Source organism: Notamacropus eugenii, chromosome 7 (genome assembly GCF_028372415.1).
Source record: "Notamacropus eugenii isolate mMacEug1 chromosome 7, mMacEug1.pri_v2, whole genome shotgun sequence".
NCBI lineage: Eukaryota > Metazoa > Chordata > Mammalia > Diprotodontia > Macropodidae > Notamacropus > Notamacropus eugenii.
The window spans coordinates 23,709,365-23,725,090 of record NC_092878.1 but is presented as its reverse complement, the minus strand read 5'-3'; the positions used below and the strand labels follow the sequence as shown (position 1 = coordinate 23,725,090).

Below are 15,726 nucleotides of genomic sequence, written 5' to 3'. Positions count from 1 at the left end.
TTCCAGTGCCTCTTTTCCCCCAGCACTGAGGTTTAAAGGCCTTTTCAATAACCAGGCATTGCAAATAATAAATAAGGAGGTTTACAACTTTATCAGATCAGTTTTAGAACTGGAACAGACCTTGCAAGTCAAGTCAGATGAGGAAACTAAGGCCCAGAGAGGTCAAGTCATTTGCCCAGAGGACACTGCTAGTAAATGTCTGGAGGACACAGCTAGTAAATGTCTGAGGTGAGACTTGAATTCAGATCTTCCTTACTTCCAGCCCAAGGTCTTGCTCACTATACCGTGCGGTCTTCCTACCATCTGTCTGCCTGACAGAGTTACTGAAGCCACCCTCTAGCCCTAAAACTAAACTAAAAACTAAGGTTTGGTATTTAGAAAGTGAACTGAAGGAAGCTGGAGAAAAACACAGTGCTAGGGAGAGGCTGGTCCCATGGTGCTGATGGAAAGGACTCCTTTTGCCTGAATTAAAAACCAAAAACTATGTGGTGGGAGGATGGGGAAGGGAAGAGAGAAGTGCTCCATGAGCCATGTCATTTCAGAAAATGACAAAATACAGATCTGAATAATGGACTTTTTTTAGGAGGAAAAAAATGTCAAAAAGCAACTTTTGCAAATTGGGAGTCCTAGAGAGAGGAAAATTTTGAGAATGCAGATATGGCAAATCCATTCAGCATCTAAAGTGAATAAGCTACAGGTAAAATCTTTAAGAGTCTAGTTTGCTTCTCAGTAGTAGGAAAAACTCAATTTTGGCAGATGTTTCTAGATGAAAAAAATCAGTGGGTAGAAGTGAGATGTGAAATGTGTTGAAGCACCAAAGATTACTACCCAGGTGAAGGGAGTGGGGCAGAGTGAAAAACGGCCACAACTGTCTTAAGCTTTCTATGATTCTTTCTAGCCACTTTGCTGTACCCATCTCTGGTGTCCCCAGTTTTACCTTCACTCTGCCTGGCCAGAGCTGGTTTCCTTCTTCCAATGAAATTCTGAAAAATCTCCTTTTACTGCGTGCCTAGTGACCTAATAATGATCATTTGTAGCCCCTGCTGACTTGACTGTCTGGTGCTTTTGCTAGCCTTTGGCTCACTGACTTGGGAACTTATCCATTCAAGCAGATAGGTTTGGGGAATCCTGGTTTCCAACTGTAATGGGTTCACCTACCTAGTAGCCAAGTGCCTTCTTTTGAGTCAATAAACCAAGAACTAATTGTTGTTTGCACATGCTGGTGTGATGTTTAAGATGTTATTTTCTACTCAGAAAAAAAAATCAATTGTCTTGAAAATCACTTTTAATTTTCCCTACATGAATGGGATATGCCAATCAAATTCAGCATCCTGGGACACCACCAAACTGGATTTGCCCTTCATTGCTGCTCTTATAACATAGTCTTCATTTTTCCTCCTCAGGAAATAAATACTCTGAAGGCAGACAACGAAGTGCTAAGGACTGAACTAAGGTTTGCTCAGAAGAAGATTGAATCTCTCCGGCTCGAAAGAAGCAACAATCATGTCCTGAGCCGCAGGGAACACCAAGACTGCTCCTAGCCTTGAAGCTAGGAGAGCACAGGAGCATCATGGAGAACAGCAGACAACAACTTTCTCCACAGCTGCCAAACACAAGGGAATGGGGAAAATGTTGGGATTTTGAGAGAGGTACTCTGTTTAAAATATACACCCTCTTTTCAAACTGAAAAATTGTACATCAGAAAACACACACCCTCATTCCTTTTTCCCATTCGAGGAGGAAGTATGTTCTCAATGAAGTGTTATCCTGAGATGTTCTCCTCCCCTTCTCCTAGCTGGAAAAAAAAAAAGGCTAGACAATATATGTCAGCACTCAGTACAATACATGTCTCCTTCCACCAAAACCCTCCCCCTGCCCAGCTCCAGTGCCGGTTCAGAGGAATTGAAAACTGGGTTACAGGATTTTGACAGGGCTCACTACCCTTTTCTTGAAACACTGCTCTTATAATCTCAAATGATTTCTACATCCTTCAAACTATATTCTAAACTCAGCCCTAAGAACTCTTTCGAAAAGTTCTCTTCCCTGTGGGACAGAAAATATTTTTACCTAAGAACAGGATTCATTTTGCCCCAACCATTCAACTTGTTCCAAGTCTGCAACAGTTCCCTTTCCATCAGAAATGAGGAAGCGACTCTTAGTCTTTCAACAGACTGGCCTAGTCCTTCAGTCCCAGCACTCTTAATTTCAGTGAGCCATCATGTGTCAACACCATTATCCCATGCCTTTGGAGAAGAATGGCCAATCATTCTGTCTTTTTTGGGTGTCCATAGGTTTCCCAGTAGGGTGGTCATTCTCCTCTTGTCCTGCTTTTTCAAATCTCACCTCTTCCTCTACCCTTAGACATTTCTACCTGAAAGTGAACTCGTTTGTCCTCATTTTAAAAGCCTGTTAACAAAATATCACTATGTACAATTGGGACTTTATCTTATCATCTCAACTATGTGGTCTGTAGGAGATCATCATCAGAACAGAGATATTGTCTTCAAACTTCATGACAGCCTGATTATATAGCGCTTTGACATTCGCAAAGCACAATACACATTTCATAGAAAGCACGCTCATCATGTCTTTTAGAGTAGAAATGTTAGAGCTAGAGCACCTAAAAGAGCATCTTTTCCAGTTCTTTAATTTTTCAGAAAAAAAAAAAAAGACGGCACAGAGAGATAGAGAAGCGTCTTCTTCAGGAACATAGCTTATAAATGGTCAAACTGGAACTAAAATTAGCCCTGTAGGGTTCTCCCCATTATACCATACTGGACAACGCTGCAAGATATGTAGCATAAGTACTATTACCTACATTTTATGGATAAAGAAATGGAATCTCTTCCTCTAAGGTCATATACCTAGTAAAGTGTTAGGGCCAGATATTATAACTTCTAAATCCACTGCTATCAAATTAACTACCTGGGAATCTATTACCCTGTCATATGGCTTAAGCATCAGCATCTCCAAATACGTATCTTTGCATTTGAAAAGAGCATGCATGGGCGATCACACAGCCAACAAACACTTTGGTACATGGATGTACATCATACTCTGGCTAGAAAATGTCTTTTTTTTAACCTCTTCTGTTCTACAATTAATTTTTAAGTCAAGGAAACCTTCGAAAGTTCAGCTGGTCATAACAAAATTCCTTTCTTTTTGTTCCAATGTATGTATTTTGGAGATTATACCCTGTTAATGAAATTGTTTGAGGTATAAGCTAATTAGAAGTGTAGTTTCAATAATAGCTGACATTGTAAATATGTATACATTGTGTATAGAAAATATTATGCCTGCATGTGGGCTGAGGTTTTTCTCTTTCCTGTGCAAAAATGTGAATGTGAAACATGTACGATTTTTGGACATACCTACATTAATCCCAAACACACCAGGGTATTCTGAAGTTAGAAAACAGTAAAACATCGTGCACACAGATTTATAAATACATTGTCATTGGTTACACTTTCATGGAAACTATGGTAAAAGAAATTTTTATTAGTCAACTATAACAAAATCTGAGTTGTTAAATTTGTCCACAGTTTTAGAATTTTGCATCATTCAAATTCACTAATCTGGTTTGTCCAAATAAGGGTCTGCATATCCCTACTCTAGCTCACTTTCAATCCTCCCGTGAGAATTTGGCATATCTTTTATCATGGGATGTCTTTCACTTTTAAACTTTGAATGCTCAGCTTTCCCAAAGATATCCTCACTAGCCAGAACTAACATTTTCTGATGACCCCAAACATTTATTTGGGTACTGAAAAGTTAACTGAATGAACCTACCACAAATTTTCCCAGAATCAGTGTGTGTGTGTGTGTGTGTGTGTGTGTGTGTGTGTGTGTGGATGGGTGGTGGGGCTTTGTTCTGTCACAGACATCCCTTTAGCAGTCTGGCTAACCCCAAACACCCACTCTGGGAATGTTTTAAAATTAATAAAATGACAAAGGAAATCAACTACACTGAAATACAGCTAAGCAAAATATTAATTTTTAAAAAACAAGTTAACAGACCCTAGGTTAAGATCTGTGTACAAAGGGATTGACGAACAGAGCATGGTAGACTTATCTGCTTTAAACTTTATGAAGATGTGGAAGCTATAGAACTGAAATGGAACAATTTGGTTAACGCCTGCTTTACCATCACTTAACCACCTTTGGTCTTGTGTGCTTACCGTAGATGTCTATTCTCAGAAGCGTCACCGTTAGTAAGCAGTCTCATTTCTCAATGGTACTTAACTCCTCGTTGTAATTTGTAGACCTGTCCAAAGTTGTATAATGTGAAAGAACTGACAGAAAAACCAAATGTACAGATTGTAAAGTCTTTTGATACCTAATGTAAGTTTTCTGTTTATTATTTATATGATAAAATATATTAGGACCATCGTGTCGTTTCTTATCACTCACAAAAAACATAAAAGCTTTACTTTAGACTTTTCAATTGCCTTAAAACTATTGGGATATTGAATTATGGTTTTTAAGAAATGGCCAAGTATCCAAGCACATAATTCACTAAATTAGAAAGAGACTGATGGGATGTGATGCATAGTCTGAAGTCAGAGTGGTTTAGTTCAACCTCAAAAACTAGGGCATCTCAGTCTCAGAGCAAACCTCCAAAACTGGGGGAATTAACTCAGTGGGATATTCTTTAGGACAATCCAGGAGGACATTGTTTTCAGGGGGGAAAGGACAGTAGCACAGAAGCTGACAGGATGTGACTTTATTAGGGCTTTATTAGAGCTATACTTTTACACCTCTGCTGCCATAGCTTCAGCCAAACAAACTTATTAAATGGGGACTGAAGAGACTGAGGGCAAGATGTAAAGGGAAAAAAAAACTTTTCCACGACTTGAGAATGTTAGACGTTAAAGGTACAACTTTGCTTTGGTTTCGTGTCCCCAGCACAGTGTGCTGGACACAACAGCTGTTTAATGAAGCGACTGAGCCATAGCTAATGACCTCAATCCCCCTTCCCTTGTACTTCCAACTGCAGTTTCACTACACTAGTAAGAGATTAGCAGACGTTAGCTGGAAACAGCGGTTAGTCTGATCACTCCTGTAACTCTAAAGAGACATACTTAATAATCTGGGAATCTGACACCCAAAAAAAATCCATGGAAGAGTTAGAAGGAACCCTAAGGAATTATCTTATCCACGCCTGTCATTTCACAGTTAAGCAAAGTCCCAAAACAGTGACTGAGTCGCCCAGAAGAGCACATCATGTGCTCTCCATGCTCCCCCCACTCCAGGGAGATTTTTGCTACTGAGATCTAAATTAGTCTCAACATAATTTTATGCTCTTCCAGACAGACAAACCTCAGAGGGATGAACCTGTTTTAAAGCTAAATTTTTTTTTTTGGGGGGGGGGTTAGGAAGTGAGTATTATTCAGTGATCAAAGCAACTCTGATTTTTTTAAGGTATTTGTATTTTTTCAAGTGATCCTTTCTGATTTACTCAGGGTAGGTGACAACCATTTGGTAGAGAGGAATTTGCCAGATTCTATATAAATAACACAAGAAAAACTTAAAACAGTATTTTATTCAGTGTTCACAGCTGTTACTAAAAGGTGTTTTCTTACATGTGGGAAGGATTTTTTTTCTATTGTCACAAATGAGAACTTGAGCGTTTTTGTCCGTTAAATGTAAACATACAAAAAATACCCTAAACAAATACTCACAAACAACAATCACAAAAAGTCTCCACTTTCCTTTCCTCTGGAAGGTGTCTTGTCTCAGAGGGTTGGCTTGAAAATACATTTTCAAGACTGCAGCATACAGAATTATCCTCTTTTCTGATGTTACTACATTTCCTTAGGATTTTTACCCCATGGCTTCTTTTGAAAAACTGGTCAACAAGCAATCACATCACTTCTCTGGTTTACAATACATGTTTACACATCTACTGAAAACATGTTTACACATCTACTGAATTAGGCAGACTGAAAAGTTATTCTGCTTAAAGGACACTAGTTCTACAATCTACCTGAGAAATACCTGTGTAGCCCAATCCCATTTCTAGGAGAGATTTATCATTCCCCATTTGCTCCCTGAATATGAGAGAATGCCCCAGAAGATTTTATAACATCCTTTTACCCATGTTCACCTATTTGTGAAGCAAGTAGTAGGGTGCTATCCCCACATGACACATGGAAATTTCCTTCTAAGAGATGGAGCATTTGGTCTACCCCTCAAGTCCTCCAGGAAACAGTGCCAAGATTAGAATTCTGGATTCCCAGGTCATTGCCCTAATGGTCAATGCAGAGGTGCTGACTTGGATCCCTGGCCAGCTAACCCAACCTACTACCTCACCCAAACACTACAGAAAACAATCAAATGAGATCTTCCCTTCAGGAAGTGGCACTACCCATGAAACCAATCCAGTCCATTGGTGGTGAATCTACCAATTCAATCTAATTTTTGGCCAGATTGAACATTAAAGAATCAACAGATAAAGTAACATGGCCTAGAAGTTCAGCCCAATTCTTGTCTTTATATATATTCTAAGGTTAACAGTAGGGCAAAAATGATAATTTTCTTTGAAGGCTTGCTCCCTTTCCCTCAAAGATATTTCATACTTTTATGAACAGAAAGTACATGTAACTTTTGCTGATTTAAGAGAATTTTCACAACTTTGTTGTGTGAGATAAGAACATTCTAAAGATTTTAAACTCAAATCAGAAAATGATTTTAAAATGCTAGGGAAGAATTTTATGGAGAGAAAAAAACTGCTATTTTTTTTCATATGTACAAATAGGTTTGGACGATAGAGTAGAGAAGGAACCCTAGCAAAAATATAGATGAATGGAGTCCCTCCTGTAGAGAAAAAGCAAAACTAGATAAGAGCATTTCGGACTCCCTGACTACTTATTCCCTGGCCAAAAAAAAAAGGGGGGGAATTAACAAATACAAAGAATGTACAAAAAATACTGATGAAGCCAACAATCTATAGCTTCATGGGAAGTGTGTCAGTTCTATGAAACAAACTTAAATAAAATATAGGTACTTTAGAGTCTAAACTCTGACCAGGAAAGTCTCAAAATGCTTCCCTTCCCATGTTCTAAGATTAGTGGCAATTCATATTTACATTTTTAAAAATTTTTTGTTTCATTTTCTCATCATCATTTTTTGAAAAAAACAAACAAAACTCCAACATGCTCAAGGATACATGGAGTATAGGGACCACTTCCCCTAAGAGATCAAAATCCAATATAAAAACAGTGTTCTTCTGTATTGACCAGATTCAACAGTGATGGCATCGGGTGGTCTAAAGGGTATATACTTCATAGAGCATGTTCAAATCTGATGTTTCAAATACTACGCCTAAAAGTACCGAACACATCCTTCCACTAGAAAACAGGCATCATCTAGTTTATCTATAATGGAAGCTTTAATATCTCCGATACCCACCACCACCTCCCCCTCCTCCTCCATATGGATCTCCATAACCCCCTCTCCCACCATAACCCCCTCTCCCACCATAACCCCCTCTTCCACCATAATCTCCTCTCCCACCATAATCTCCCCTCCCTTGAAAACCCCCACCTCTACCTCCACCCCCACCCCCCCACCCCCCACCCCCACCCCCACCCCCTCCACTGGCTCCCCAGCCCCCACCACCCCCCCCTCCTCTTCCACCCCCCCCTCCCCCTCCTCCCCAACCACCCCGGCCACCCCCACCCCCACCTCCTCTTCCACCTCCACCTCCACCCCAGCCACCCCTCCCTCCGCCTTCCTGTCTCTTCTGCCAAGGAGGCATTTCAGGAGGTGGTGGTTCAATTTCAGTTGGCCTTCCTCCTCTGTCTGGAACCCTTCCCATCAGCACCTGCAATTCATGGTGAAGAAAAGGAAAAAATTAAACTTCTGAAGTAGTCAAATATTCTGGAAGTTCTTTACTTTAATATATAAATGAAAGAAAAACATTTAAGATGCTGATTATCCTGAAACAAAGTAATGTCAACTAATAACACAGAACACACAGACATTGACTTGATAAATCTCAGAATGTGGTTTATTTCTTATTTGTCAAACAGAACAATCGGGGAGAATGTCTCCATTGTTTAAGATTCTCTGCTCATTTCCTTTTCATTTTAAATATGTTTTAACTGTCTTCCAAAAATGAGAATTCTTACATATGTCCCTCAAACAAGGGAGATGGAATGGATTTCATTTTGTGACCAAAAGCAAAGAACATTTCACAGGACTTTTGGTTACTGGTTATCATAAACAAAAACTATCTAGGAAAAGCACAGACAAAAAATAACCACGAACATAAAGCAGCTTATGGGCCATCATCTATGATGAAGAATAAAGAGGTAGAAAAGAGCTCATAAAAGGGACCAAGTGACTTCTACACAACAATGGGCTCAAGGGAGGTGGATGAAAACTGTTGGAAAATATGGATCAAGATTAAAAAGCAAAAGAGACCAAATACTTATAAACTACTTGAAAGCCTCCTACCTTGTATCATGAAAACAGTTTTTTCAAGTTCAAAATCTCATTTCCAAAATTCAAACTTTTCCCAGAGCCATTTCTCTATTTCCAATGTCCTATCAGGTATCTCCACCTAGAAAACACTACTTGCACCTCAAACTTAACTTGTTTAAAATTAAACTACCTTTTCCCCAAAGGATGTCTCTCCCCTCAACTTCTCTATCAAGGAAACACCATCCTTCCAGTTACAAAAACTCATTGACTCTTTATCATCCTTTCCCACAACATTCAATTAGCTGCCAAACCCTGATGACCCTGTCTCTCCTTGAGTTCAGGCTTTATTTCTTCTTGCTTAAAATACAATAAAAGCCTCCTAACTAGTCTTCGTGCCTCCATCCTAACCCTTCTTCCAAACCACACATTGTCACAATGCTATGTCCCTCCTCTACTTATGAACATCACTGGCTCCCCACTACTGCTTAATGTGACTTTCAAGGCTCTCTACAAATTGGTTCCAAATTTCCTAGGCAGGCCTATCTCACACTACTCCCCTTTATACTACATCACAGCAAGTCTGTGTTCATCTCTGTCCCATTCTTCTCCTATCTTCATCTATCTCCATATTTTTACTAACAGTGCACATCTGGTAATAGTCTCTTCCCAACTCCATCTACTCAAGTTCTCCCCTTCTTTCAGAGCCCAGATGAGATACCACTTCTTCAGCAATGACGTCCCTAATAACCCAACCTACTCCTAGGTCAAAGTCTCAGGAGAAACCTCAGAAAGCATCTAAATGCATCCTATATGTAACAAAGAATTCTCTTTATAATATACATAAGTGGCCAACTATCCTCAACTTGAAGAGTCCACTAGACCCCCATGCAGCCCATTCTACTTTTCTCTTACGAAAGTTTTACCTTAGGAAAAACACCTAAATTAACCTCTTTACAGCTATTAAGTTGCCCTCAAGTCTTCTCTTCCTTGAGCTAAATACTCCCAACTACAACCAACCCTCATCCGTATGGCATGCGATCTAGAGCATGGCAGGTGATTTCTCCTACCTCAAATTTCTCAAAATACTCTTCCTGTGCACCTGTCCAACTGTTCACTGTATCACATTTATTTATGTGTATCTTTCCTATCAAATTATAATCTCCTTAAAAGCAAGACCTTTGTCCTATTTACCATTGTATTTCCAGCCAACAGCACAGAGGCTTGGCTTAATAAATACTGAAATTACATAAAAGAATGATAGCTTATTTTAAGTAGTTACCTTTGGATGAACCATGATAATGAATTCAATTCAAGACATTTACTAAGGCACTTTCTATACACAGAGCACTCTAGGACCTGGGGAAGACATACAAAATGTAGAGGAGATTCCTGGCTTTATGGTCTAACAAGAGCCAATGAAAGAAAGTCCTAGTGCGGATCCCTAAAAACAGAGCGGATCCACTTCATTATTCACAGAACAGTTCCTGATGCATGTGCACAGAATCAGATCAGATAAACAAACAGCAGCAATCAGGAACACCACCACTCCTCCTGCCTCTGGGCCTTTGCTTCAACCTTTACCTGCACCTGGAATAATTTCTCTCCCCTTCCCCATATAAAATACACATCTGTGTGGATATCTTTGAAAACCAACCCAAAGTTGTTTTCTCTGTGAAGAGTACCCTGACCAACCCAATGTCCGAAACATCTCTGCTACCTAACGAGCGCTGCCTGAATGTGTTAATTATCTTTTTAACGTGTATTTATCTTGTCTTCTCCTAGATTTTAAGTTCACTGAGGGCAAGGCCCCTGCGTTATGAGCCTTTGTATCCCCCACAATTCTTAACACAGGGCCTTTCATGCCTTATACGTGGCAAATATAAAAATTCTAACCATAAGAAATTACTTAAATAGCAAAAGCAAAGCCTAAATCAGAAAAAGAAGGAATACATTTATACCAGTTCCTTCTTTTCCACTGGGAAGCAAATCGCCAACAGTAAGAAAAAAACAAATTACAATAATTTTATTTTTGATTTAGTCCTGAGGGTAGTTAAAAACAATTGTTTTAAAAAAAACTAATTATTTCAAAATTTTTAATTATTCTAAAACTTACTTAGTAAAGTATCACTAACACAACAAAAAAATCCTAAGTAAAAAAAATATGCCTTAGCATTAATTTCTTAAAGAATCGTTTTCCTGTATCAGTAGCTTTAAAAAAAGGACAAATAAAATCTCCATGGTGAAATCATTAAGAAAAGCTCATGTAAGTATGTTTATGACAATGTGTATAAATTCTTAATCATGAGACAATTTAATAAATACTAAGCTATTATAAAAATAATTGTATGCTTTGCTATAATTCCAAAAGAATGGAAAAGATCGCTTAAGTTCCACCTGCTGCTGTCACCAACCCCAATCCTTCAGGGAGAGAAGGAGGCCATAACTAAAAACATCCACAACTCTTTACTGACACACAACTGATCGGAAGACATCCCTAACCAAGCTCAGGTGAGCGGAAGCACTTTCTTTTCCAGAGCCAAAAGTGGGCTTCGAATAAAGGAAAGAACATTGTGAACATAACCAAGGGACAAAGACTGTCCTCAAACAGCTCCAGTCTACAGCAGATCTCAGCTGAAAACTCACCTTATTGATGGCGCATGCCGTCTTCTCCCGGCTCGAGCCGCTGCTTGTTCTAATGATCTTGGACAGGTCTTCACGTGCAGCGAGAAGGTGGGCCAGCGTGACTGTGGTTTTTGGTGACAAGGCGTAACGCTTAGGTTGGTATATTCGTGCTATATCATCTGTTTTTACCTACATGACAGAAGTTAGGAAAAATGTCAACCAAAGGAAAATAATACAATGATCAGAGAATAAAACTTATATTAAAGGAAGTGGGGAAAAAAGTAGAATACCTGGAAATAATTAAAGCTGAGCTAAATAAAGAAGTGCTAAAGAAAAAACAAAACCAAAATAAAGGACCTCATTTCCAAAGAACTTGATTAAGAGACAGCCCAATAAGTAGCACAGTCAACAAATGCCAGATAGAGGATTATAACCGATACTTCTTGGCTCCATCCAGAGATTTCTAAAGCATCATACTGCTAAATCAATGCTGAATGTTATTCACATATATTAAAAAACTTTACAAGGCAAAAAAAGCTCTGTAAAACTCAATTTATACAACCCAGTTATTCAAGTCATCGAGAACCTACTGTATGCAACGCTCTACGTTGAGTACTGGAGACTGAATGGCAAAAACCCAACAGACCTGCCCTCAAAGAGCTTATCTTCTAAAAGAAGTTTTACCTACAAAGATAAGGTAAGAAACTAACAACAGTGGCTACAGCGATGGGCTGAGCCTCAACAGAAGGTAAGCCTTCTGAGAAGCCAACAGGAGGAGAGGCTCTGGCAGCACAACTCACTCAAGGAAGCCACAAAGGTGAGGGATGGAACATCAAGTTTAAAGAATAACTATTAAAGTAATTTGGATGGAATACAGAATAAGGAAATTATAAGAATACCATGAAACAAATTTGGAAATGTAGCCTGGAGGATTAATAAAAATAATAGCTAATATTTATAGAAGGCTTTAAAGTTTAAAAAAAACACTATTACAAATATTATCTCATTTGAAATTTACAACAACCTTGGGAAGGTGTCATTCTCATTCTACAGATGAAGAAACTGAGGCAGGCAGAGGTTAAGTGACTTGCCAAAGTATGTAGGACACAACCAGTATCTGGATTGGATTTAAACTCAGAGCTTCCAAACTCCAGGTCTAGCACTCTATTGCACCATCTAGCTCCCTCTATACTAACCGTGGTGGGCTTTAAATAATCTCTATTTTGTACTTTATCACAGAAGCAATAGCAAACCAAGATTTTTAAGCTAGGGAGTGATACGGGCAGGTTCAAATACTAAACAATAATAAAGGGAAAAGAATAATGGGTTTGGAATTGATATGTTTGAGGAAGGTAATCAGGATAATAAAAAATGAAAAATATAAGTTATGAAAAGATAAGTTGAAACAATATCTAAAAAGTTAACTAGTAGGAGAAAAAGAGCAAAAAAATGGCATAACTAATGAACAAGATGAAGAAAGCATAAAGAGACAACTGGGGTTTCAAACAGAAAGGAAAAGTGAAAGCTCAAGTTCTAGGAACTCCAGAAAGTAAATGAAAGGGGTAAAAATTCAGATCAAAAAAGGAAAAAAAAGGGAAAGACTATATAGAGAAAGCATCAAGGTCATTGTGAAAAGGCCAAGATGAGGATGCAGATCACACAGGAACATTTCACTCCGTAATTCTGACATTATTCATGGGACAATGCAGAAACACAGGTCCCAACCTCTGTGCTGTCTTGCAGTTTGATCTACAGAGACCTTCCACATTTAAATGCTCCCTAAAATATCAAAACCAACCTGGTTTGAGTGATTTCCCTTGCATAGTGTTCAGCAATTTACAGTTCATCTTTGAAAACTTGCCCCAGAATTACTACACTGAAGTATTAGAACTGTCTTTTACCGGCCACAAGCTAGGCACACGTTAGTAGTTCCTACTGCCCTCACATATTTAGGTCCTTCCTAGAATTTCCATTAGAGATAATAAATTCCCTGAAGGCAGAGCTTATACAGTAAACACTATTTTCTTTCTAAGTGCCAACAATTCTTCTAACGGTGCGCTGTCCATATGGTGGATGACCACAGACTCACTAGGCTAACCTGAAAGTTGAGCCTGATCATACACCGAAGGACAACAAGCATCAGCTACCTGCTAAGCTGATAAAGACAAAATAGGTCTAAGAATCTTATATAAACCCTGGGTTCCCATCAGAACAAGATGTATGCAACACCAGGTACATCAGTGTATGTTCAAGTCTGTCTTCACTACACTGAAAAACTTACCTACAGCAATCCTCTGACCCAAGCTCAGTTCTACTTACCTCAATATTTTCCTTCCAACTACCTGGAAGCAAGTGTTAGGTAAATTAAAAAATCCCACAACCACCAGACTGGCAAAAATGAAAAAGAGGAAAATAATCTAAGTGTTGGAGGGGCTGTAGGAAAACAAGAGAATTCGTGGACAGTTACACTATAAACTGGTCCAGGATTTGAAACTATTCCCTCAAAAGTTACTGTTCCACCATTTGACTCAGCTGAGGCCTAGACCTCAAAGATGAGGAAAAGAACTTATATGTATAAAAAATGTTAAGAGGAGCTCTTCTTATGGTAGCTAAAAACTGCTTCTGAAGAATGGGTGCATGAATGTGATAGAATCTTACTACATCATAAGAAATAACACAGACATAGCCAGGCGGCACAGCAGATAGCATCAGGCCTGGAGTCAGCAAGATGCCTTTTCCTGAGCTCAAATCTGATCTCAGACAGTTACTAGCTGCGTGACCTTGGGCAAGTCACCTAACCCTGTCTGTCTCAGCTCCTCATCTGTAAAACAAGCTGAAGGAAAAAGCAAATCACTGCAGTAACTTTGCCAAGGAAACCTAAATGGTTCATGAAGAGCCAGACACAACTGAAACAACTCAATGACAGTAACGATAAAATGACAAGATGGACAATTTAAAGTCAGAACTAGGACAGCCAGACAACTCAGAAAGGCTTTAGAATGCAGGCCGACACACAATAAACCATGAGACCAAAAGAACGAAGACGAACCACACTACTCACTGCCTGACAGAGAGGTGAGGAACTTAAAATGCAGAGACACTTATTTTTGTACACAGCCAATATGGAAATTAGTTTTCCAGGCTATGTCATCATGCACTAAGGGCTTTAATCTTTTTTTTTTAATTTGCTGGAGAGAAGGTAGAAAGTGTAGTTGGAGGGGCAGATTCATTTAAAAACAAAACAAGGACAGTCACGCTCTGATATGCCACATTTATTTCCATATAATTTAGTGTGGGGCACAGCATTGCTCCTTAGGCACTGAACCACAATGCCAAAGAAGAAGGTCCAAAACAAACTTCACTGTCTTGCTACCAAAAATGTTTTTTAATGTACTGACTTAATGAAGGACTGCTACTGATATTGTTGTTACTGGGAATGAATTGAAGTATTATGCCAAAAAAAAAGTGTCAAGTACAGGGTTCAAAATAACATCATTTGTATTTTTTAATTATTGCACGGCAAAGACACATGCTCTATAAATTTTTTTTTTTAAAAAGAAAGGTCTTAAACACAAAACCAAGCTGTGCTAGGCTTATACACCCCTCAACAATTCCTTCACCTGAACTGATGGGCAGCCAATAAATACTTCTCAAGTGACTGTTACGTACCAGGCACACTGAGAAGCCTCAGCTCTACCTCTGACCCAGGGCCAAGCGTTAGTGAACGGACTCGACAGAGCTGACTTCCAGACGGTGTAACTTTCATTGAAGCTCTTGAACCTGAGAGTTATTTGGAAACTGATCCCACTTTTTAAAAAGAAGGAAATCACATGTAAGATACAAAATAATGTGAGAGATGTGGGAACCAAGCTATCTGTTTTCAAACAGGACCGTGATCGTTAGATTATTTTAATTTACACTGGCTCTACTATTATTTTTGGCCATTATTATAGGTTAAGTTTTGGTTTGTTCATTGCCAATGGAATTTCATGTTTTTAACTACACATTACATACCAAAAAATGAATTACAAACTCCCTTAACAACATTTAGATTGGGAAGAGCATGTGTTAAGTGTTTACCATGTGCCAGGAATTGTGAAAAGTAGAAGAGATACAAACGGGAGGGGAGGGCAAGGGAGATGGCAGGCTGGGCGGGAGGAAAGACCCAGAGAATTTAATTTTAGGTGAAGTGAAGTAAAGCTGCAGCATCTCCTGAAATGCTGGTCCTGGCAGATAGCTTCAGAATGGTGAAGAACCCTGCAGCGCTAGTTACTCCCATAAAACTTCCCTTGATCAAACAGATCTGATTCATTTTCGTTGTTCATGAATCTAATTTGGGATTTTACATCTGGTCGTAAAGTACAATGTTTTCTCTTTTCATTATCACTGTGCATTTTTCCTTATTAAGATTTTTCCATCTTAAATTTAACAAACAAGAAATACAATCTGATACTGTCCCTGCCTAAAAACACGTCTCAATCTGAACTCTGAGTCCGTTGCTTCTCTATCAGGAGGCGGGTCGCATGCTTCCTGAGTCTTCCGGAATCACAGCTGGTCATGAAACTCCTCAAAGTTCTTCCAAGTCTTTCAAAGCTGTTTGTCTTTACAACATTGATGGCACTACATAAATCGTCTCCTTGCATCTATTCACTTTACTCTGGGTCAGTTCATTTCCAG

General features: G+C 39.0%; 2 protein-coding genes across 2 annotated transcripts in view; one reads left to right on the top strand and one right to left on the bottom strand.

Moving 5' to 3' along the window:
* The window catches only part of RASGRP1 (RAS guanyl releasing protein 1), a 118,703-nt gene extending 114,316 nt beyond the window's left edge, over nt 1-4,387 (top strand). The window contains exon 17 of the mRNA XM_072622977.1: nt 1,404-4,387. Coding sequence (XP_072479078.1) covers nt 1,404-1,541 — 138 coding nt within the window. The 3' untranslated portion in view covers nt 1,542-4,387. The remainder of the gene's footprint in view (nt 1-1,403) is intronic.
* A 1,137-nt stretch (nt 4,388-5,524) lies between these two features.
* Nucleotides 5,525-15,726, bottom strand: part of FAM98B (family with sequence similarity 98 member B) — a 39,683-nt gene continuing 29,481 nt past the window's right edge. The window contains exons 7-8 of the mRNA XM_072622979.1: nt 11,071-11,238; nt 5,525-7,825 (exon numbers count right to left, since the gene is read on the bottom strand). Of these exons, the coding sequence (XP_072479080.1) occupies nt 7,391-7,825; nt 11,071-11,238 (603 nt within the window). The 3' untranslated portion in view covers nt 5,525-7,390. The remainder of the gene's footprint in view (nt 7,826-11,070; nt 11,239-15,726) is intronic.